General features: G+C 41.3%; 1 protein-coding gene across 1 annotated transcript in view; it reads left to right on the top strand.

The window, feature by feature from the left end:
• The window catches only part of CFAP46 (cilia and flagella associated protein 46), a 100586-nt gene that overhangs the window by 48011 nt on the left and 28289 nt on the right, over positions 1-24286 (top strand). Inside the window, 18 exon segments of the mRNA XM_063132844.1 lie at positions 135-219; positions 320-458; positions 1845-2028; positions 3372-3531; positions 4023-4183; positions 4450-4551; positions 6114-6425; positions 9557-9705; positions 12046-12144; positions 12668-12797; positions 13085-13231; positions 15961-16170; positions 17273-17379; positions 18140-18322; positions 19990-20125; positions 20260-20448; positions 22124-22312; positions 23654-23794. Coding sequence (XP_062988914.1) covers positions 135-219; positions 320-458; positions 1845-2028; positions 3372-3531; positions 4023-4183; positions 4450-4551; positions 6114-6425; positions 9557-9705; positions 12046-12144; positions 12668-12797; positions 13085-13231; positions 15961-16170; positions 17273-17379; positions 18140-18322; positions 19990-20125; positions 20260-20448; positions 22124-22312; positions 23654-23794 — 2823 coding nt within the window.

Below are 24286 nucleotides of genomic sequence, written 5' to 3'. Positions count from 1 at the left end.
CCTACACATCCGTATCCTCTTGACTCCTTAGCGCACATCCCATCACAGTTCATTTTGTCAAAGCTGTATTGATGACAGTCAAATTGTTCATGGATTTTCTTTCCTTCCTCCCTCCAACCGCCTTTACTATTTAGGAAACAGATCATATGTTAGAGCTGCATCAGTGGGCTACAATAGATTTTCAAAGCAGCAGTTCATCAGATGGGCATTTTTTTCCAGGTATGTTTTCATTATATGATGGTAATTGGGGTGGAGTGGGGGGTTGAGCTGACTGCATTAGTTTTGTAATATTTAAAATATTATTTAATCTATTTCAAAGGTGCTGATGAGGATCTGACCTTAAGGACATTCTTGTATGTATTATTATTCCAAGTGTATGCTGATAAAAACGACTGGGAAGCAGGCCTCAAAGTCTTAGATGAGGCTATTCAGTGTCTCCCTCGAACCAAGCACAGACTGTAAGTTGTTCGGACTCTTTTTGCAAACTGGCCTCTATATTTTTTACCTTGCCGGGGCGGCTGGGAGGGATTCTGTTCATGTTTTGTTTGAATGCAGGTAGAATTCTCTGTGCAATTGGAGACCTGGTTTATCAAGTGAACATGCGTAGATGCCCACTTCAGACTTCCCTGCTCAATGCAGGGAGGCCGGGGACTGGGGGTGAGGCCAGCATGGACAGGCCAGGGCCAACAGACATGACTTACATGCCGCTTGCATACATTGAGATACTCCGTTTGGGCGTAATGCTTGAAGAGGGCTAACAGGAGAGAACTGGGGAGCCCTTGCAAGTGGCTTGATCACACCCCAACTGAGAAAGAACTGCAGTTTTGAATGATGTGGTGAAGATAAATGAAGGAACAGGAGTTTTATGGTGCAATCCTATATATGTCTACTCAGAAGTCCCATTTAGTTCAATTTAGTTCATTGGTACTTACTTCCAGGAAAGTGGGTATAGGATTGTAGCCTTAGCGTATTTTCTTAGATAATTTAGCTAGGGGATCCTCTTGATGTATATGCTTTTAAAAAACAATAATATGCTGAGTTACCCATGAAATTAAGTTAGTTTGTGTAGTTCAAATCATTTTTATACATTGGCCACAATCCAAACACTCTCACGTTTTCAGTGTGCTTAATTCTATATTAGACTGTGGCCTCGAAGTTTAAAAACATAGGCTGCAGTGTGTTGTAGCACAGAGTAGGTGGATGAGGGTACTGTTGGGAACTTGGCCTTGCTGTGCATGACCAAGTGCATGCAGTCATGATATATCACAAAGTAAATCTGAGACTTTGAGCATGAATAACAGTGTGCCATTTCTCTGACGTTCTTGGTGTTCAGCCTCTCACATGTCACAATGTTCTGTGTAAAAATAGCAAGATACAAAAAGCAAACAATTTGATAAGATAGGATAGCTTTGGCTGTTGGGCGGTATAAAAATGCAAATAACAACAACAACAAGCCTGTGTTCAAACCTTTCGTTGGTGAAGGAAACTGGAATCCAGTGGAGCCTTTCTGCTTGGGGAGGGGCAATATTTTTCACAGATTCTTCATTTCCTCTGCAACAACTTCACACACTGTTCTGGAGGGTCCAGCAACCCTCCAGAGCAAATTTTCGGGGACAAAAGGGGCTGCAGTTGGGAGAGAAATTGGCAAGAGTCTTCTTCTGCCCATGGAGTCATACAATTGGCAGAACCACTGGAACCATTTCATTTGCATGCTGGTGTTTGGGTCGAAATGAATTACTGTTGACCATTGTGATAGATGTGCCTTAAACACAGAGGATTTGACTTCTCATTGTTAAGTAAAAGAAGCCTCATAAACACTGACTTTACCAAATTATGTTTCGTAGTCCAATTTTTAAACACATGGTAATGGTGAAGGCAAGACTTGGACGTAACTATATAATGGAAATTCAGAAATTCCGAGATGAAAGTGAAGACTACTTGTCGCATATGTGGCATCGACTGGCATCTGTGTCCTCAGATCTTGTGGGACAGCTATCCTGTTTCCAAAATACAATTGGAGTTTTACAGGTCTGCATCTGTCTTCCTTTTTTAAAGATAATATTACTAGTGTGCATTCTAAATTTCTCACAGGCCAATCCTACAGAGAAAATCTGTGGGAGGGGACCCTCTGCCTCCTAAGTCCTGTTTATCAGGGCAGAAGACTACTTGTCGCAAAGGTGGCATGTTTAGCTTCATCCGCACCTCTATGTGGAGTTCCTTCCCCCTTTTCCCTCCCCTTGACATCTGTGGAACAGAAATTAATTACATATAGTTCCTTCCCCTTTGTTTTGGGCATATTGGGGAGAACAAGGGGGCACATAGTCCTGTGGATCCATGACTTCTCCTCACATATCCTCAAAATGCCCCATTCCTGGCCCCATCACTGTTGGAGCAGTGACAGCAGAGCTGTGGCGGTGGTAGAACTTTCCACTCCCTTGCTGGGGAGTTCTTTGCTGATGGAGCTGGTGGTCCACAGCATCCTGTGATTTCTCACCCACCTTCCCGGGGAGCCTAGAATTGCACTGTAATGACAGTTTCTAAGATGACTAGAGATTTTAGCTTGGTTTGAATTAACAATATTGAAGATTGCTTTCGACTACCTGATCTTAGAAGCTTTTGAAAATGGATGTTCAAATGCAGTCCTCAAATCCAAAATACTTGAGAATGATATTCATCATTTCCCCCTTTATTTCAATTAACTTTCCTCTCAGTAAATTCTTTACTTTTAATATGTCTGGTTGAAAAAAAGTTGGATGATTTCTTACTTAGACATTTAAAAATTATATTAAGTGTATGACTTAAAGCTTATTTTGCTCCAGCTTTTTTTCAGTAAGAAATAATGAGATAAAAAAAGAAATGTTCAAAATGGTGCCTTACTAACATGCCTTCTTTGTTGCCCTATTTAGAAATACTGGGCAGTATCCAAGTCTGCCCATACTTCAATAGGACCCACTGCTAGTGCAACAGGGAGCTAGCAGTTAAAAAAAGTAACCAGAAATAAGCAGAAATGTTCAGAAAGCTTAGCGGAGCTTACAGTAGGAAGTTCTGCTGACTTGTCCCAATCTAGAAACGTGTTTCTGCAGTTGTTTTTTTGAACCACTTGCTTTCTGTTGCACAAATGGTGAGTCTTGCTGGTGCAATGGAATGAGCAGAAGCGCAGTAGCAGGATTGGATACTGCCCACTGTTTTTGGATGTCTTGAGAGTATTTGGGTTTATTTGTTTCTTTTTAACCACTGTGAGCCTAGATTAGAATTTCCATAGTGTGGCTAAAATGAATGTGTTCCTTGCTATATATTTAAACTACGAAAATGGAATCAGGAATCTATATCAAGAGCAACTAACCTAACAGTGCATTCACTTCTTTATATAGAAAAAAGAATATGAATTAAAGAAAGTTGATAACCTATTAAGATTTGCAGAATGGCTATATTGCAAACAGTTTCCTCTTAATGAAGCTATTAAACACCTGGACTGGGCAATTTCTATACTGCTGTACCTCAAACCTGTCCAAAAAAGCCCTGATGAGGAAGGTATGTCTTTAAATAATTTTAAAAATGGCTTTAAATAAATTATTTTAGTGTTTGCTTCCTTTCTAGCATATCTGTTATTTTGTGATGTGCCGAACTCTGTTTTTTACTAAAGTCTTTAATTCTTTTTAACTACAAAAAGGAATCTAACTTAAAAGACGTTTAGTTGAAAACATCTTTTGAGTTAGGCTTCTTTTTGTAGTCTTACATTTTGTATTTTCCCTCATGTGCATTCAAATTATATTTGAAGTGAATATACTTTATATTAAATTTTACAAAAATTATTACTACTATCAATTATTATTATTATTATATTCCAAAGTTAAATTTATAGAACAAAAGACTTATACAGAACATAAAATAAAGAAAAGAATTAATTCGTATTATAAAAATTCCCATTGCATTTTATACATCCCCAATACTTATTCCAGTATTCTATAAATCTGTTTTCCATATTGATTGTTAATTATTACTTTTGTTTTTTCTGATCATAGATTCAAGAGACAAAATTATGATTGAAGATTTAAGAAGTATAAAGCAGTTAGAAGCGTTGTTTAGAGCTCATACAATAATGGCAGTGATTTCTGGCCATGGTTCACCGTCTCATGAGCAGCACTGTTTGATGGCATACGCTTTCGTGATGCGCATATGGCAGGTGAGAAGATATATTAAACGTGACGAGCAGTTGGTCAGATGTACTGTGTCAGTATATCAGATTTTCTATAACTTTTGCTTGAATTGTAACGACACAGATCATATGGAAAACAAGATTATTACAGTTTTTGATGAACATATGTATGATATACATATGTTGTATATGTGAACCGCCCAGAGGGCTCCGGCTATTGGGTGGTATAGAAATGTAATAAATAAATAAATAAATAAATAAATAAGTATGATATATATATATATTTTCCCTAGATGTCACTGACATCAGCAGGATCTGTTTTAAAAGCATTGGCCAAAGTTTCACCAACTCAGCTAACTACTCCCAAAACAAAAGGGAAAAAAGATGCAAAACAAGTAAGGTACTCCTTTGTATGAAATGTTTATTTTCCCCTCCTTCAAATAAATGTTATATGTGAACAGTTCTTCCCATAATAAATTATGCTATCAAATCAGAATTCTGTGAATCTCTCTAATCTTTCTCTTTTAGTTTATATTAGATTTATGCTCCCCAATCCAATGAATGATTTTTTTTACATGGAAACAGATTATAGGCAGCACAAAAGTGCTGCTGGATTCTTACCAGTGTGCACTGTCAAAATGTGATCACTACTGTCAGCTTTGACAGCACTGATCACTTGTGAGACAAGGAGAGGGGGAGGCAGGCAGGAAACACAGTCCATATAACAACATATTTCCCTTCTATCTACCAGGCTGTTGAACAAATCAGTGTTGTCAGCTCCCTGCTGTCCTTGAGCATGGTGATGTGTGTAACAGTTGTGAATATTGTCTTCCTTGCATCATTTTGGTTTGTGGAATAAAAGATCATCACTCAGCTTGGCTCCTACATTGCTCTTCTTCCCATCCACCTTGCTCAGCTGATTGGAAGAAATCTAGTGAAGAAATAGGTTTGCTTGTATAGATACAGTACCATACGTTTCTCACTGCCTGGGGAAGTGATGAAAACAGCCCAAGGCTGCAATTCTAAGCACATACTTACTCAGAAAGAAGCCCTACTGAAAACAGTAAGACTTAGGCCATGGCTAGACGAGGGGGTTGGAGGGCGACGATCTCGCAATTTTATGATCGTGAGATCGGCGCCCTCATCTAACAAGGAGGAAGAGGACGTCGCGCCCACCATTTTTTTCAATCGAAGAAGAGCACATGAGCACTTGTGCACAAAAGGTTAGGTTTTTTTTAAAAAAAAAACGCTCCCCCCACCCCACCTCTGATGGAGCTCTGTGCCTGGGTCCCGGCTCCTTGCGGTTACTTGTGAGGAGCCGGGACAACCCACAACGTTCCGTGGTCTTGGGATCATCCCGAGACCATGGAAAAAGTGGACTAAAAGGGTAGGGCGATATCCCGGGCCAAGGGAGAGATCATCCCTCCCTGCTCCCGGGATGCCCTGTGCATCATGTGGATGCACAGGGATGATCCCAGGGCGATCACCGGGATATCGCCTGGTCTAGCCATGGCCTTACTTCAAGTAAGCATGGTTAAGATTGTATGTAATGTTTTCAGAAGTGCTCTAAGCTAAGTGGCATCTGCTGCACACGCTGACTTGGGCCCAGGTTTAGTCATACTTAGAGACGTGTCCCATGGATATTAATGGGATTTAGTTTAGATTTCAATGGTTCTATTCTAGGTATGATTAAATCTGGATCCAAACTGATGGTGACAGGATTTGTTTTCACTTTCCCATAATACCTCCTTGGCAGTTGGTGTGTACAATCCAGAAGTGCCAATGTCAGCTGAGTGTGGATCTCCCCTTGATCTCCCCAAGTCCAATGGGGAGATACATCATTTCGGATGTAGATGTATATATAGATGTATAATATAGAATGGTGAATTAATATGGTCATTCTACTGTACAATAGAAACATTCCAGTAGTTTGTTTTCCCTTTTCTTTTTCCTAAAGCCTGCTGGTAATTCACCAACAACCCCTCCTAAAAAAGATAAATCGTCAAAGGAAATCAAGCGGGTATGTGTTCTTTTAATACCATGTTCTGATTTCTTTAATCCTAGTGAAAAATAAACTTTCTTAAAATGAGAATCTTATTTTCAGGTACAGTCAGTCACTAAGGAGAAGCCTAAGCGGAAAGGACCAATTGAAGCCTTACCTGCAAATTTGGAGGATTGGGCTAGCTATGAATGTCCTGATGAAATAAGAGATGCCTTTAAACAGGACTCGAGTGGCTGCGCTATGAACAGGGAAACCATTGTAGCACCTGTGAGTAATATTTTGAAATGGGCTTAAGAAGGGACAATTGCCTTATTGAGCCTGAGCACATTGTTAGTCAGGTCATGCTGTAATAACGGGACCTCTTGAAAGGACTAAAGTTCTCCCAAGCCCAGTGCCACGGCATTTTTATGAGCCAAGGCAACAGAGAAGTAGAAGGAAACCTCTTTCTTGCCTTTGGTGCTGCCCTTGTGCTACCATTGATTAAAGATAAGAAAAGGGAGGGAAGGGGGACGTGTATTTGAAGGGTACAAATGTCTTTGTGAAATGTAACTGACACAAGACTTTTGGGGATGGGGGAAGGTGGTGCAGATGGGTGAGGAGAAGCCAGGAATGCTTGTACAACTCGTCTTTTGCAATGGACTTCTTGGGCCTCCGAAGTGTGATTCTGAGTCCGTCTTGGGAGAACTAAGTCAGTATCCCCAGTTTTGAGATCACCCACTGCACCTCATTCTAAGAGTCCACTGTCATATTTCTCCTGTAACTTTAGAATGGGCGACACTGAGGGTACATACAAATGTACCTGTAAAGCAGGGGTGGGGAATCTCCGACCTGCAGAACTCCCCCATTTGGCCTGACCGTGTCTTCCCCCGGCCCCAGACCCTCTGCCACAGAAGGAGAAGTCCTTATCTCCGATCAGCAGCTCTCCTGTGCTTAGCACTGAAAAAGCCTTCCTGTCTTGGTGTTTAGGAAGCTGCTGAGTGATTCAGGCCTCCTTTCTTCTGTCCTGCAAGGGCTTATTTATTTATTTGTTACATTTATATCCCACTTTTTTTCCTCCAGGGAACCCAAGGCTTTTTTTTCCTCCAAGGAACCCAAGGCATACATAATCCTCCCCGTCCTATCCATTTTATTCTCACAACAACAACCCTGTGAGGTAGGCTGGGCTGAGAGTCTGTGACTGGCCCAAAGTCAGCCAGTGGGTTTCCATGGCCGAGTGGGGACTAGAACCTGGATCTCCTGACTCCCGGTCCAACACTTTAACCACTACACCTCACTGGCCTTATGTCTGTGTCTTGCCCTGCTTAGATACTTCCTCCTCAATTGGCATGCAGGAGCTTTGTACTTGGAATGCTTGGAATTTGAAAGAGCTGCTGAGTGATTCTGCGATCCATGCTAGTTTCTAGATGTGGCCTGTCACTTATGGATATGGTGATGCATGCTTTAGTCACTTGCCATTTGGGTGATTGCATCACACTTTATGTAACGCTGCCTATTAGGAACTTCAGATGGTTTACAATGCTGCAGCCTGGCTCCTCATAGGGAGCACTTGACTCCTATGTTACAATAGAATGTATGTTCATCAGTTTCTGGGAACAATTCAATAAAATCCTAAATATCTTGGGGCCAGGCTTCCTGGAGGGCCATCTTCTCCTGCATCAGCCTGCCCAGATAGGATGTTCTCTCTGTCCTCTCAGCATCTGATGTGTATTTGGCAAGAATTAGAGAAAGGGCCTTCTCAGTGGCTGCACCAGTTTTGCCATCACCAAAAGCAACAATATCCAGGTCTAGGAGTGGATCCAGGAGTACCGCCAAGTTACAAACCTGATTTTTGAAGGGGAGTGAATCCCCAACCAAAATAGGCTAAAACCCAATTTATCCGCCTTTCTGTTGTTCAGACGCACCTCTGTCTTGTCTGGATTAAGTTGGGGACATGGCTTATAGCATCACAGGTAGGGTGACCATATGAAAAGGAGGACGGGCTCCTGTATCTTTAACAGTTGAATAGAAAAGGGACTTTCAGCAGGTGACATTTGTATACATTCAACACCTGGTGAAATACCCTCTTCATCACAACAGTTAAAGCTGCAGGAACCCTGCCCTATTGACCAGATGCAAAAGAGGACAGAGCTCCTGCAGCTTTAACTGTTGCGATGAAGAGGGAATTTCACCAGGTGTTGAATGCATACAAATGACACCTGCTGAAATTCTCTTTTCTATGCAACTGTTAAAGACACAGGAGCCCTCTCCTCCTTTCCATACGGTTGTTGTAATCACAGGTGCAAAAACCTGTTCTGCTCTGTGTGCAGCCAGCTTCTGCTGTAAATAGGCAGAACTAGTTTCCCCTGAACCTGATTCTGGAGAGGAGATTCTTCATATGACCAAACGGCGATGAGTGCACTTGCACAGGAATCCTACAGCTCAGTTACATTTATTTTGTATACAGCCAAAGAAGAGACAGGGGCAGTGTCTATACATATGGAATTCTATCTTATACAAATATCCCATATATCTGTATTATAAAACAGAATTTACAGTTAAGATGGCATTTGGCTTTGTATCTGACTTTTTAATACAGCCATTTTTAAAATGTGAATGTTGTTGTTTTTAACAGTTGCTCCTAAAACAGCAATAAAAACAAAGCAGTATTAACATAAAAGCCTAAGAGAAACAATATAATCCCTAAGAAGAGTCATCATAAAAGTCGCAGCCTTAATGATATAAACCCAGACAAAACTGAACCAAAAGCCTCTGTAAATAGCCATGTTTTGAACAACTGCCTGAAACAATGAATTGTTGCGTCTAATAGACCTCACTTACTAGGATACCCCACAAGATAGGTGCCACTACTGAAAAGGCCCTATTACTCATTGTTTCCTGCTCCTGTTTGATCTCCTGGCTGCTGATTGCTGCTTCTGCTGGCATTTATGGAGTTGTGGTAGGACAAAGGTGACTTCTGACAGGCCAATAGCCGTCTCATCGGTATTTCATCTTCTTTGGGTCAGAGCTTCCCTCACCCAACCTGCAGGTGGTCTTGTGGCTAGTCCTAGCCCTGTCATTTTCACTAGGAGGCATCAGCAGCAACAGAGAATAGAAGGGGTGTGATGACCACCATCTCATCTTCCTTGTCTTCCAGCTGCTGCTTGCTGCTAGCTTGTCCTGTTCATTTTCAGCACAATACTCATCTATTTTTGAGAATTGCAAGCATGTTCAAAATGTTGTACGGCTGGCAGCAAAGAGGATTTATTCGCTGGCTCAAATTATGGATCATTATGAACAAAGTAGACATTGCATAGAATTGCTTTGTATACCACTCGAGAATATTACTTTGGGGCCCTTCCTCAGAGAGTTGATAATGAAGAATTGACAAGTTGTCCACCATCTGTTCTCTTAATTTTTAGACGCGGACCTTATATTACATAGACCTTTTAGTGAAGGAGCTACAGGCAATTTTGTGTACTCACATGACCCTTCCGGTTCTTCATCTGGCTGAGGTCATTGCTCATGATTTCGTGGAAAGCAAAAGTCTGTCAGACCTCTACCGTCTTCGGTTTGTATTCAGAACTTTAAAGTCATTGCGAAACATTTCAGTTTTCTTTTCTGTCCTAAATAAATTTATCTTTGATCTTGGTTGTATTGTATAACCTCATCCCCTTTTATACAATGTGTTAAAGCACCTTCCACAGATTATGATTTTATGTAACTAGAGTATTCCCACAAGATTCAAGGGGTTGCCAATAAGAGAAATAATTTCCCCTCCCTCCTGCATGAGTGGAAGTGTGGTCTACTCTGCAGAGGCCACCAGCGAGGGAGGAAGCAGCAGCCAGGCACCTCTCCACCGTGCCTGGGTCCAGCTCCAGCTGAGAGCACCCCTCCCTCCTGCTGTGAACTGTCTCTGCAGAGGCCACCAGCGAGGGAGGAAGCAGCAGCCAGGCACCTCTCCACCGTGCCTGGGTCCAGCTCCAGCTGAGAGCACCCCTCCCTCCTGCTGTGAACTGTCTCTGCAGAGGCCACCAGCGAGGGAGGAAGCAGCAGCCAGGCACCTCTCCATCGTGCCTGGGTCCAGCTCCAGCTGAGAGCCCCCTCCCTCCTGCTACCAACTGTCTCTGGAGAGGCCACCAGTGAGGGAGGAAGCAGCAGCCAGGCACCTCTCCATCGTGCCTGGGTCCAGCTCCAGCTGAGAGCCCCCTCCCTCCTCCTACCAACTGTAACTGCTGAACTTTCCAACTAAGATTGTAGTGCCTGAATTTGCTTTCCTTTCCCCCCCTCCTCCTCCTCCCTCCCAGTCCCCTTTCCTTTTGTGTCATGTCTTTTAGATTATAAGCCTGTGGGCAGGGACTGTCAAGAAATACTTTTGTAAGCCGCCATGAGAGCCTTTTTTGGCTGAATGGCGGCATAAAAATCCTTAAATAAATAAATAAAAATACTCACACACTGGACGGGCTGGATCAATGAAGATCAGCCATCCCTTTCCTTTTGTTTGGTTGTTTTAAGCTGAAGGATTTCTTTATGCATACTTAGTAAATAAGCACAATTCGATGGTTTAGAATAATTGCTACTCTGTAGAAACGATGAGCCAGCCCAAGGTATAGGTGCTCTTGAGTGTGAAACATAGAGAAAGTCAGGATCCTGTCATGCCCTCTCTAAACAGCAGCCTGGTATGCATCTAAGGATGCAATCCTGTGAACACGTACCTGGGATTAAGCCTCAATAAAAACATATTGAACAGCACTGCAAATATTTTCTATTTGCAATTGTTTGAGCATCAAGAAATTTAAATGTTTTACAAATCCAGATAGTTTGAACTTTCAGTTTTTTCTTGAATTGGCTGAACTAAATATAAGGCACTTCTAGTTTTCACATTTTAACATGGCCTACGTAGCAGTATTTTAAGATTCCAAGTGCTGTCATATTTCACACATGCATTTGGCATTTAAAAACACAAAAGCTCTACGTGCATAAGCTAATAGTATCAGTTTGTGGAATCCTATACAAACTTATCTAAGAGTAAGTCCCATTGAACTCAATGGGGCATTACTGCTCAGTAGATGCACATAGTATTGCATTGATTAACCACTATTGGAGAACAAGTGATATTTGAGGTTCTTTAATGGAGATTAGTTTCTATTGAGTAATACAAACCACTTATGTCAGCCCGGCCCTTGCTGCTTTGAAGCAAATGAGTGATGGAAGGAAGTTTGATTTGTAGGGAGAGAAGCATTGAGCAATTGGAGGCTGCTTAACTCTCCCCCTGCCTTGTTTCGTTTCACCACTTGATGTGGAAAATGTATCTGGAAATCCCAGTGGTAATGAGTGGGGCAGGAGGGCTATAGAGGAAAAACTGCAGATGAGAAAAGAATTAAAACTCCTTCTTTCTGCCCACTGTTTCTCCCCTTCCAATGTGACCCACTGCTACCACAGGTTGTCTTGGGGAACCGACAGCCAGGCTCCTCAAACATGCCGTGGCCACTGCACATGTAGTTCTAGCCTTATGCTTAATGTGCACCCCTGTACTTTTCTGTGGGCCCTGCTGCCCCTGTGCCACTGAATTTCAGTGGTGTGCAGCAGTGGCAAGGAAAAATGTCACTTGTTTGGCAGCGATGTGGAGAGCAGGCACCTTGTTTTAATGCAGAATGCAATTCTACATATAGCAAGCTGCTCCTAGTTAAGGCTTCTCTAAATAAATTTACAGTTTCCATTCCTAACAGGTTTTAAAAAGTTTCCAAGGGAGGCATCATTGTTTTCATATACTTCCAGAATGCAGCCTTCATGAAATCCAGTCTACTATCGAATGGGCTTGGGGCAGTCTTGACTGAACAAAGGTACCTTTTCTCATGAATGTGCTTGTATTCACAGTAACAAAGACGGTTTGTACCATTTGTTTTCACAGACTCTCCAGAGTATGCTTAGACTTAAAGTTGTGTCAAGCATCTTCTTATCATGAGAAGGCAGTCGGTGAAAGATACATTAATGAAATGGAACAAGGAAGGTATGATATTTTGCAGCAAAGAACATGATTCTGTATGAGGTGTGCACACCTAGCTAATAATTCTATGCCCCAATCCAAAGCAGTAACCATGGGGCAGCCGGTACCGTTCGCATGCAGCCCTTTCAAAAAGATTAAAATCCCACCAATCAGCTGTTTGGCAGGGAAGGTGAGCAACATATGTGTGACTCCAGCTCACCACTCCCCCTCCTGAGCAGGAGAATTCTAACCTTTTTGAGATGGCTTCGTGGATACAGCTCAAACTGTTGCAGCTCCCCTTTTGGATATAAGTGCAGGACCCCATGATGCCTGTGGTTTCCTGTCCATTCCCAAGCAGGATTCTGGTGATAAGCTTTATAGTGCACTATGAAGTAAAAGTAACCGTTGTTTGCTGTAACAGCACCATCATCTTAGACTGCTGGCATAACTGATACCTTCCATGCGCATTCACAAAGTGAGTGGCATAGCATTGTGTATGTTAACCCCTTACTTTAATGTTTCCTCTCCCACCCCTGCCTTCCTTCAGGTTTAGGCAAGAAATTGCATTTAAAAATGAGAATGCCATACGGGATAATCAGAAGGAAAATAAATTATTTGACTCTACAAAGCAAGGCAATGTGGATCAGAGTAAAACATTGTTGATTGCAAAAGATAAGGTAATTTACATTAACTTTGCATATATGCATACAATAATAACAAAGCATTTCAATACCTTTGTTGCCTTAAACTCTTTATAGCTCTTAGAAGAAAAGTAAATTAAATGAGTGACGAGCAGTAAACTAGCTGTGGCTTCCATGCACCTCTTGGTCCTGTCTTCTAGATTTTAGAATTTGGGAGTCTTGACATTCTAATTAACAGTCTTTGCAATGCACACAAAACGTAATTATTGGTGTGTGGGTTTTTTAAAAAGGAAACATAATTTCTAGGATAAATTCTTTTCCAGATTTTGGAACTAAATGTCACTACTGAAAAGGATTTATGCGGTCTTTCTTTCCCCTACTTGTGGATCGACAAAGCTGAAGTCCTAATCCAACTGTGTTTATATCAGCCAGCAAGACTACTACTTTCAGAAGCACATCGAGCAACTCAGGTAACTCATTCAAAACTGTCCTCCCCAAAAAGGACATGATTCTTTTCCCAGTCTTTTTGTGTAGAGAAGGCAGCCTCTGCTCATGTACACAGGCCCCACAAAAGGGGGGGGGAACTGTGCCACATTATGCCACAGTAGGTGTACCACTGCCTCTCAGGCAATGGCATAGTTATAAGTGGCCCTCAGTGTTCCCTCCCAGCTCTCAAGTTTTCCTGTTTTGAGTAATGTATTCAAATTACATTTTTTATATATTCAGCATACAGAGCAACCCTATACAAATCACTCAGAAGTAGGCCCCCTTGAGTTCAACGAGATTTACTCTCAAGTCACTGTATAGATTGCAAACGTAGAGAGATATACCTTGGGCAGGATTGAATGGGGGCCTTCTGTGGCATGTCTTTCAGATATCTCAGCCTGGCTGCTTCATCATCGTTTGAAACTTAATATGGCAAAAACTGAACTGCTTGTTTTTCCTCCTAAACCTTCTCCTCACCTCTCATTCTCTCTTACTGTCAACGATGTCACGCTTACTCCGGTCAAGGAAGCTCGTAGTCTTGGCTTTATATTTGATTCCTCGCTCTCCTTTACTCCTCATATCGAGGCAGTAGCTAAATCCTGTCGCTTCTTCCTGTATAATATTGCCAGGATTCAACCATTTTTGTCTGTCTCTTCTGCCAAGACTCTCGTTCACGCACTGGTTATCTCTCGGTTGGACTACTGCAACCTTCTTCTCTCTGGCCTTCCTTCGTCTCACATCAGTCCGCTGGTCTCTGTCCACCACTCTGCCGCTAAGAGCATCTTCTTGGCCCGCCGCTCTGACCATGTCACTCCACTTCTGAAATCTCTTCATTGGCTTCCAATTCACTCCAGAATCCAATATAAACTTCTCCTGCTGACCTTCAAAGCTCTTCACGGTCTAGCTCCTGCCTATCTCTCCTCTCTCATCTCACACTATTGCCCCGCTTGTGCTCTCCGCTCCTCTGATGCCATGCTTCTCGCCTGCCCCAGGACCTCCACTTCCCTTACTCGGCTTCGTCCTTTTTCTTCTGCTGCCCCTTACGCCTGGAACGCTCTTCCAGAACACTTGAGAACTACAAACTCAATCACAGCTTTTAAAACTCAGCTAAAAACTTTTCTTTTCCCTATAGCTTTTAAATATTGAGTTTGTTCTAATTCCATACTGTTAGCTTCACCCTACCCGGTGCCTGTTTACACTTCCCTGTGCCTGTTTGCATTCTCCTTCCCTCTTTATTGTTTACTACAACTTTATTAGATTGTAAGCCTATGCGGCAGGGTCTTGCTATTTACTGTGTTATCTGTACAGCACCATGTACATTGATGGTGCTATATAAATAAATAATAATAATAATCCTGGTGTATGCCCAGCCCCTACTGCTGTCAGTAGTGATGTAGCACGTCTGGGGGCAAGCCCCCGAATGAGCAGAAATGATTGTTTCTGGAAGTGATGCAACTTGCCTCTTGCAGAAATGAATGTTTCTGCACTACATCGTGGATGCCAATTGTAGGGGCTGCATGCGCACCAGGACTGATGGAACTGGCCGCATGTAAAAGGCTTCTGTTGGATCCTGCTCCTTGAGTGCTACCTTTTGGTGGAAAGACGGGATATAAGACAGACAAACACATTCAGCGCCTTTTTCTTTCTGTTGCCTTAAAATGCGCAATTGGGTTCACAGTTCTTTGTGGTATTTTCTCAGTAAGTGTTCCGGAAAAGAGTCATGGAAAGGGAGAGGGAGAAGTGGGGGAGGCAGTTAATATCTCCCCTTTTCAGAGCAGCTGGAGAGTCAGGGAAGTGTTGAAGAGGTGAGGGACACTGAGAAGTGTCAGTCTAACACTTAAAAGCAACAGGATCACATCGCCAAGGGGGGAAATGTTGTCTTTTCGGTGAACTTGCTCCCTTGGTTGTTTTCCCTCGTTTTTGGTGCTTCTCAATTGCAGCACTGGGTCCCTCCTTTCCTTTAGTATTACTTCTCCTCCAGTCCTTTGCAACTGTATGCAAATTAGCCAATATGCAGCCTTGTCTTGTCAGTTTCCTTGTATGTTGCCTACTCCCCTTAGCCTCTCCCTTTGAGAGCTGTAACAGACAAGGAACTAGACCAGGCAGGACTACCATGTCTGATAGCCATGAGAGCACAAATTGCGCAAGACCACAAATATATTACATTAAAAAAAAATTACGACCTCAATTGTGTATTTTTGAAATATTTAAAAAATGCTGGGGAATGAGGGATTGTCCTTCTAAAGTGCCATTTTAGCATCAGTGGAAGAAAAGTCACTAGTGAGATCATGAAAAGTGAGCAGCACAGACTTTTTTGCTTCTCTTGCCAAGCAGCTCTGTAGCCAATTGCCACAACCCATGATAAAATCAGTCTCCTGGGTTCAGATGTCCCGACAACCAATCGTGGGCAAGAATAACCCTACAACAAGCCGTGGGTTCTTGGCCTGGCTTGTTCCCCAAAAGTAAGCCACTCTACAGAAAGCACTCAAGGTTCAGGTGACAAGACAACTCAACATGGCTACCTGCCTAGATATGTAATATTGGGATGGCTTTGATCATAGAATTTACATATCCTATGTAAACCGCCCAGAGAGCCTTGGCTATGGGGCGGTATACAAATGTAAATAATAACAACAACAACAACACGTTTAGATGTTACTGCTTAAATATTAGAGCAATACTTTTGGTTTTATTTGAAATTTCCTTTTTTTAGGAAATGGATGACCCATGTGCCCCATCTGCTGTATCACGGTGCCTTTACCTTCTAGCCATACTAGCTAACTTGGAAAAAAAACACAGACAAGCTAAAGCACTTCTTGAACAGGCACAACTGATAGGAGGCAATGAGCACTTTTGGCACATTAGCACTTTGTGTGTCACGGATGCCATTTTAGGGCAAGACAGGGAAGAAAATGAAAAAATGGTAAGAAAGTACTCTGGATATTTACTTCACAGAAATATCTAAAGAATGTAGGATAAATATGGATTATATAGTTTCATTTAAAGAGGTAGAATAGTCACCCTTTTTATCTGGCTATCTGTATATATGCTCTCCACATATAACAGTTTTCTCCTATCGTTTGTGAAACTGTGGCCTAATCTACAACTGCCCGTTATCCCGGAGTCAGCTTGAGGTCGTCCCTGTGCGTCCAAATGATGCACAGGGGATCCCAGGGTTAACCGGGGACAACCTCACAGTTATCCTGGGATAACCAGGACTGCGGTTTTCCTCATTTTTTTCTGCAGTCCCGGGACAACCCCGAGGACCGTGGGCGGTGTGGTAAGCGCTCCCAGGTCCTCCTTGCAAGTAGTGGGGCTCTTTAAACAGGCACAGAGCTGTGCAGAGGAGCTCCATGCCCATCAGGGGGGCAGAATTTTCGCCATCCCTGGGATGGCTCTTGGTAGTCTCAGTGCTGAGTTTCTTGACTTTTTTAAAAAAATATTTTTGGCTCAGGATCATGCCTGCTGTGCAATTGCGCAACATCTCTTCTTTTTTTAAAAGAACGCCACGCCGGAACGTCTAGCGTTTAGATGCAGGGGGACGATCCTGGAAGCAGGTAAGCCCAGGATTCTCCCCCACCCCAGTCCTAGAAGTCCTCTAGGTGTAGATGAGGCCTATATTTGATATGAGTTTTTTTTTTTTCAGTTGTAGCAGCTTAAAAACATTTGGAATAGTGTGCATATATAGACTGCAATAAAACTATTCAGATTCTGAGATAAAGAAAAAAATATTAAGTCAACAAGGTCTATTGTGCACCGTTTTTAAGATTTAAGACTCGTGTTTTCCGGGGGGGGGGGCGGGGGGGCGGCTCCAACCATCATAACATTCATTTTTTCATTGTAGAGGTCATAGTAGCCTCCTTATGCAGTTGCATTTAATGAAGGTTTACCTGTCTCTGGAGTGGGGAATAATGTGACCTTTAGTAAAATACAGCTTGTGTTTTCATTATTTGGTTTTGCTCTGAAATAGAATTTAATATTAGGACTAAAATGTTTTGAATAGTTCTGTTTTCTCACAGTTGCAGGCTTGCCATTTTCTGCAAAAAACCGTAAATGTCTTGAGACCTTTATTGGTGGAAAGATCTAACAGTGAATCTGAATTGGTTGTTATAATTGCATGTCTTGAAGCCAGGTAATTAATCAGTTTTATGTACATATTAAAACATGATTGTAGCTTTTAGAGTTTGTTTTTGTTATAACAATTACAACTAACTGTGTTGCAATTCTGTAAACTGTCACAAAGTTTTCCTTGTGCTTCTTTTAAAAGCATAGACAAGTATGAAATTTGAGTTTTCTTTTCCATTAGTTTCATATTAGTCTTAGAATATTTATTTATTTATTTATTTTATTACATTTCTATACCGCCCCACAGCCGAAGCTCTCTGGGCGGTTTACAATTAAAAATGGTAAACATTAAAAGTATACAAAATTTAAAAACCATCAAAAACATAAAAAACAGTATAAAAACAACAGTATCCATTTAAAAACAACAATTCTGGGGTCCATTAAAAACAAACTTAATGTTGTTGAATGCTGTTAAAATGCCTGGGAGAAGAGAAAAGTCTTGACCTGGCGCCGAAAAGATAACAATGTTTGGTGCCAGGCGAGCCTCATCGGGGAGATCATTCCACAGTTGGGGGGCAACCACTGAAAAGGCCCTCTCCCTTGTTGCCACCCTCCGAGCTTCCCTCGGAGGAGGATCTTAGATGTTGAGCGCAGTGTACGGGTAGGTTCATGTCGGGAGAGGCGTTCCATCAGGTATTGTGGTCCCAAGCCATTTTTCTTTAGAATATCTAAAGAGAGAAAATATAGTAATACAGCAAACTTGATCAGATATTTGATACATTGTTCAAAGTTTTTCCCCAGTGCTATTAATATATTCTTCTGTGCAGGAAAGCTTACATTCAGATTGATTTAGCTAAAAATTTCACCAATACTTGTCATCATTTTACTGAGTTAGAAAGACTGTTGCTGGAGCCATATGATAGACTAATTCACATAGAGAAGGACTTCCTTTTTTATGGCTATAAAGATCGTTGTGCTGAGGCTTTGATGGCACGTGCAGATATTCACAAGTAAGTGAACAATATTTTTTGAAAGTTATTTCAATACAAATAGGCCAGGATCCAAAGTACCACTTTATTTATTTTATCTTATTGGAAGCATTTTTATCCCACAGTTCAGCTGAATAGTCTTACGGAGATCAATCCCTACCCTCAAGCTTACCATCTAAAAGATATAATGCAAAATGAAAAGAGAAGGGAAGGTGGGGGGGGAAAGCAAGCTCAGGCATTAGCTCTTAGTCACAAAGTTCTTATAACAACCAGCTGGAGTGGAAAGGAGTTCAAAGAGAGGATGAGCCAACAGTTCCTGGTCTTTCAGCTGAGTTGATGGAATGGTCCTGCTTTCTATCTGTCCTCTGCTGCAACCTGATGGAATGGCTGCTTCCAGATTACTGTTAAAATGAGGGATGTTAGCTCAAGGGCTAGTGTGCTCACAGAGCCGATTTTCCCAATTTCTACAGAAGATACCCATGCTATATTTCTTTTGCAACTCCATTCGGCTTCAGAATTCTTGCAGTTGAAAGAACACAAACCCAAAGTACTTTTTGCACCAGTTGAGCAGATGTTTGGATACCAGTTCAAATACTTACTTGACTGTCAATATCAAACATGGGGCTCATCTACACCAAGCAGGATATTCCGCTATGAAAGCGGTATATAAAAGGCAGGAGCCACACTACAGCTTTATAGTGGTACCGAAGTGCACTGACAACTATTGAGGTTGTCAAAATTAGAAATATTTCTAATAAATGTATTAGATGAAAATGGATAAATTGCACAAGTTGAAAGGAATTGTTCAGCACTTTTATATTTGTCTTAATTTCCTGTTTCCTAACATGGATAGCTATGCTAATTTAAATGAGAAGGCTTACTGTGCATTACTAAGTAAACTTTGGGAGGAAGTTAGTGGCATTTCTACTACTTATCCAAAGCCCTGCTTGCTCACATTGGCCAGGGTGGAAGGAGTGGAGTTTTTTTGCCAGGCTTTTCAGCCTGGCAGATCTTTTATTTTAAATTTTCCCCAATAGAAGCAATTTAAGGGGTAGATGTGTGTGGGGGGGGATTCTTGGTGGGGTACTTCCTTGGGATTAACAAAGCGGCTTTGGATCCAGTGGAACCAAAGTCCATTCTGTCCCACCCCAAAGTGGCCTATTTGGTGACCTTTGGCTTAACATTGCCAGTGGGAATACTGCCAGTGGTAGCTTTCTACTGGCACAATTGGGCTGCTTCGGTGGGCACCAGGAGTAGGGCACTTCTGCCCTATCAGGGATAAGGCATCTCCATTTGCAGATCTCATTCTTAGGTTTGCTCTGCTACATCCCAGTTTTTTATTTTAAAAACGAAACATTTAGGCAACTCACAATGATAATTTTTTTAAAAAAACCTATTTCTATTAATGTCAAGTTTAAACAGTACCATAGATTTAAACTTGTGCTAGAGGGGACTGAAAGTAGTAACTACTATAATATTTGAAATTATTTTGTTCTCTATTATAAGAGTAATGCGTTTCATGAAACACTTTAAATGTTTATAAAATGTAATTTTGATTCCTCTAGTAGTGGGAAGCAAGCTAATATATTTTCCAGCAGTATCACTTTTTCCCCCTTTTGTGACCATCACATCACCAGGTACTACTAAATACCATTTTTGTGTAAAGTTCTGTGTTGCTTTTCTTACAGGATGTTAGGTAAACATACAACATATACTGTAGACAAGCAGAGTCATTACCTAGATGCATACAGATTAGCTCAAGAAGCAGTATCACAAATGGAACAGCTTTTCCGCCATATTAATAATGTGCTTCCTGTTAATGAGGTAAGTTGAATAGTTATGTAAGTTACAGTCAATGATAACAATGCATAAAAGTTGACAATTGCTCATAAATCTGCTAAATATCTGGTTTGTTTTTAGTTTATTTACTTCTATTTACATGCTTTTTAAATTTCCAGACTAGGAATATTAATACACCATTGATGAGAAGTCTTGCTAGCATGAAGTTGACCCTTATAGAGATCATTCTGGATATTTTTGTTCTTACCAATATTGAGAGAAAAAAGAGAGAAGCTGGAGCGGAACAAATTGAGCAAATTATTGAGGAATTTGTAAGATTTACACCTGACCCTTCTTCTGTTGAACAGGTGTGTGATTATGTGTGATTTATTTCTGTAAGCAAATCCCTTCTGCATACTTTCGTAATGGAAACCAGAAGCAAGATGACGTTTAAGTATTTATTATGAAAAAGCTGGGTTGGGTTCAGATGTAGCCACATGCAACAAGTCTGGCAGAAATGGTGTTCCCCACTCCTCCTTCCCATGGCAGCCACTTCAGCCAGCTCTACCCAAATGCTACACAGAGGGTTGGGGGACCCTGCTGAGTGGAACATGCTGTGTTGCATGGGGTGGAGGGAGAGGGGAAGGAATACCTGGAAATGGTGCAGAACCATTCGTCAGCACCCCCATGCCACAGTCTACCTCAGTTAAGATATGTTCCATATCTCAACTGTTGAGACATGCTCCATATGATCTTGATCACTAATCTAGGTGCTATGTTTTGCACCATATTGTAATTTACAATGAGTCTTCAAAGGTAAACCCATGTACAATGTACTGCAATAGACTAGATGGGATATTACCAAGCATGAATAACTGTGGACAGAGTATCTCTGTCCTGGAAGTGTCACAACTAGTTCAACTGATGACCAGTGCTTAGACCTCAAAAGTCAAAGACAAGACCAAAAAGCATCCATAGACTACAAACCTGATACTTTAGGTGGGGTGTAAGCCCATTTGGAAGAGGCTGAATGCCATTTCTCAGATCAAACAAACTATCTACCAACAGAACCTCCATGCCGTCTGGACTGAACTTCAGTTTATTGGCCTCCATTGAATTCACTGCTAATCCTCAACGGTAGTTCAGTACTTCCATAGCTTCACCTGAATTTAACTAAAAGGGGAAACAGAGTGTACTAATGACACCTCACTCCAAATTTCTGCATGACCTCAGTCAGTGGTTTTATGCAGATATTAAACAGCATGGGGGACAAAATAGAGGTTTGCAGAACACTGTTGTATAACTGCCACAGAGTATGGCAGTGGTCTCACCATCTCCCCAGAAGGAAATAACCATCCAGATAGGTATGGAACTACCAAAGCACAGTTCCCAATTGCCATCTTGGACAACCAATCTGGAAGGATCCCTTGGTTGGTGGTATCAAACTCTGCTGAGAACTCCAAGGTAATCAATTGGGTTTCATCTCCCCTCTCCCTCTCCCCTCCATCAGAGCAACCAAATCAATTTCAATACCAAACCAGGGTCTAGATCAAAGCTTCCCACGTGCCAACAGGATCCACTATTAGTGCAAGGGAAGCTAACAAAAAGCAACCCAAAATGCGTGGAAACTCTCATTTCTGGAATGGGGCAGGTCAGCAAAGTTTGAAGAAGGATGCTCTGCTGAACTGTCCCAACCTGGAAGCAAGTGTTTGGGTTGTTTTTAAAACCACTCTTTTTCTGCTATGCAGTTATCTGGATCCAGATAATCAGTGCCATCCAAAGAGTGTTTGGAATAGCCCAGCCACCACTCACTCAGGCACCATGCCCGAAATGAATATATGGCAACAAGTCTGTAGTTGGCATAATCCAGGAATTGTTTAAGTGCGGCTCTTTCATTGTATGATTTTTAGTGAAGACCCGGTACCCAATTTCTAAAGCATTGTATCGTTTGTTTTCATCATAATATTGCTATTTTACAGCACATTTTAAATGTGTTTTAAAACACTTGTTTTGTTTAATTTTATGTTTTCTGGATTCTAACAGGCATGGATAACCCTTGGGCACACAATTGGTCATAACGCCCAGGCTCAACTAACAAGCCTACAGAGTCTTTATACCGGCTGTCCTGATATCAGAGCCAAGTACCTCTATTTCACTGGAAGGAGTCTGCATTTGCTTGCTGATCAAACAGACCCTTTATGTTCAAATTTTCTTTGGAGTGAACGTGCAGCGGTAAAGCATGCTTTTACTAAATTTTAAACGGTTTTGTAGGTTTATGTGATGACGTTATTTCAAACTGAAATTGTTAGCTGCACTTTTTTTATGGAGAAGTAGGATATAGACATTTAAATTAAACAAGTGGGATCTGCAACAGAGCGTTTTCAGTGTAGCATGTTTCAGTATTCAGTATTCCAGCAACTCCATTCCCAGCTCTCAGCCTAATTGCAGAATCCCTCTTCACGTGATCAGTTCAACCTCTGGTAAGAGTGATCTGTCCCTTCCCTGATGGGAAGGGAGAGAGAAAGAGAGAGAAAAAAGGGGTTTGTAGAGAAAGAAAAGGAGCTGAGAGAAGGGAAAGAGAAAAGCGGTGACCCACCTCCTTTCTGCTTTGGGCTTCCCACTGCTGACTTTGGCCTCACCAGTTGCCAATGTGTGGCCGCTGACAGATCATCCACAAGGATCTGGCTCTCGAGAAACAAAAGTTTGCCCACGCCTGCTTTAAGGGAATAAATCTCTTGCACTACTGCTTTTACAACTATGCAATATCACTTGTCCTAGAATTAATCCAAGAGTCACTGGATATTTTTTTAACCAGGCGCAGAGAAAGTTTTGGACTAACAGTACTGGGGAATATTGATCATTTGAGGAAAAGTGAAGAAATTCTTTAAATCCTTTCTTGGTTATGCCCAGGGTGATCAGGGAGCAAATGCTAAAAAAAAATGAAAAAAGTGACTGCATAAATCTGGGCTGTGGTGCCTCGGTTATGAAATCCCCTCCCCTCAGAGGCCTGGCTGGTGTGGACATTGGCCTCATTTCAGCACCAGTTTAAGGCCTGGTCATTGATCTAAGCTTTGGGGTCTGACTTCATTTGCTTTAACCTGCTGATGATTATCATGGTTTAGTTTTATGTTGAAAATGTTTTTATTATTATACCCTGCCCTGAGATCAATTGATATAGAAATATGTTAAATGATTAATAAATGTATTTAAGAGTTCCTTAATTTGTCAACTGCACCATAGATTTGCATAAAGGTTTGAACTTATTCAGTATATCACAAAAGATAGAGCAAATTTAATAATAGGCAATCCACATAGAAACAGTCACTATTAATATGAGCAGTCCCACATTTATACCACCAGCCCTGGCTCTTGGCATTGCCAAATGTTTTGTAGAATGCCATCTTGAGGTGTTGGCAGCAATCTCTGAATTTGGACTACTGTGCCATAGTGGTCAAAGATGGAGCTTGCATATATAGTCAACCTTTCCTGTTATTTTAGGAGTTGTTTCATGTTTGTTTGTTTGTTAAAATGTAATGCATTTCAAACAACGGCTTAATTGTTTGCTATGTACAGGAGGAAATTAAAATAATCTCCGAGAAATCGCCTTCTCCAGAGGCAGAAGCAAAATGTGATGAAAGTGAAACACCAACAACTTGTCTAACACTTACTAAAAAACAGCTTGATGAGTACAGGCGAAAGGCAATTGAATTAAGGGTATGTCTATGTGATAATTTCAGTACTTTCTTTTAGAAAAAGCAATAGCTAAGAGCTAGAGTTGCTATATCACTGCTATAAAAATGGACAAGTAAGCCTGATGTTAACACAGAGTTTTCCACTTAATCTGTTGGATACTATTTTAAAAGAATTTTAGTAAATGAAAGGAAATAGTGTGGAATTTTGAAGAAGCTGTAGAAGAAATACTAAAATTTATCTGCCCTTTTCTCATATCCATGCTCATTTCTTTGCTTTTATCCTTCCTTTACTTCAATTCCTTTGTCATGTCAATTTTAGAAAGCCTGTTTTGAAGTAGGCTGAAAATTTGAACAGGACCTATTTCCCCTCCAGAATGCCTTTAGGCAACATTGTTTTATTGACAAAGATAGTGACCTTGGCAAAAAAAAAAAAAAAAAAAATAGCAGACACAACTGGTAGCTACTATTTTTGTGTCATTTTATTTATTTTATTTATTTATTACTGTCCCACCCC

Source organism: Elgaria multicarinata, chromosome 8 (assembly GCF_023053635.1).
Source record: "Elgaria multicarinata webbii isolate HBS135686 ecotype San Diego chromosome 8, rElgMul1.1.pri, whole genome shotgun sequence".
NCBI lineage: Eukaryota > Metazoa > Chordata > Lepidosauria > Squamata > Anguidae > Elgaria > Elgaria multicarinata.
This window is presented reverse-complemented; position numbering and strand designations above follow the sequence as displayed.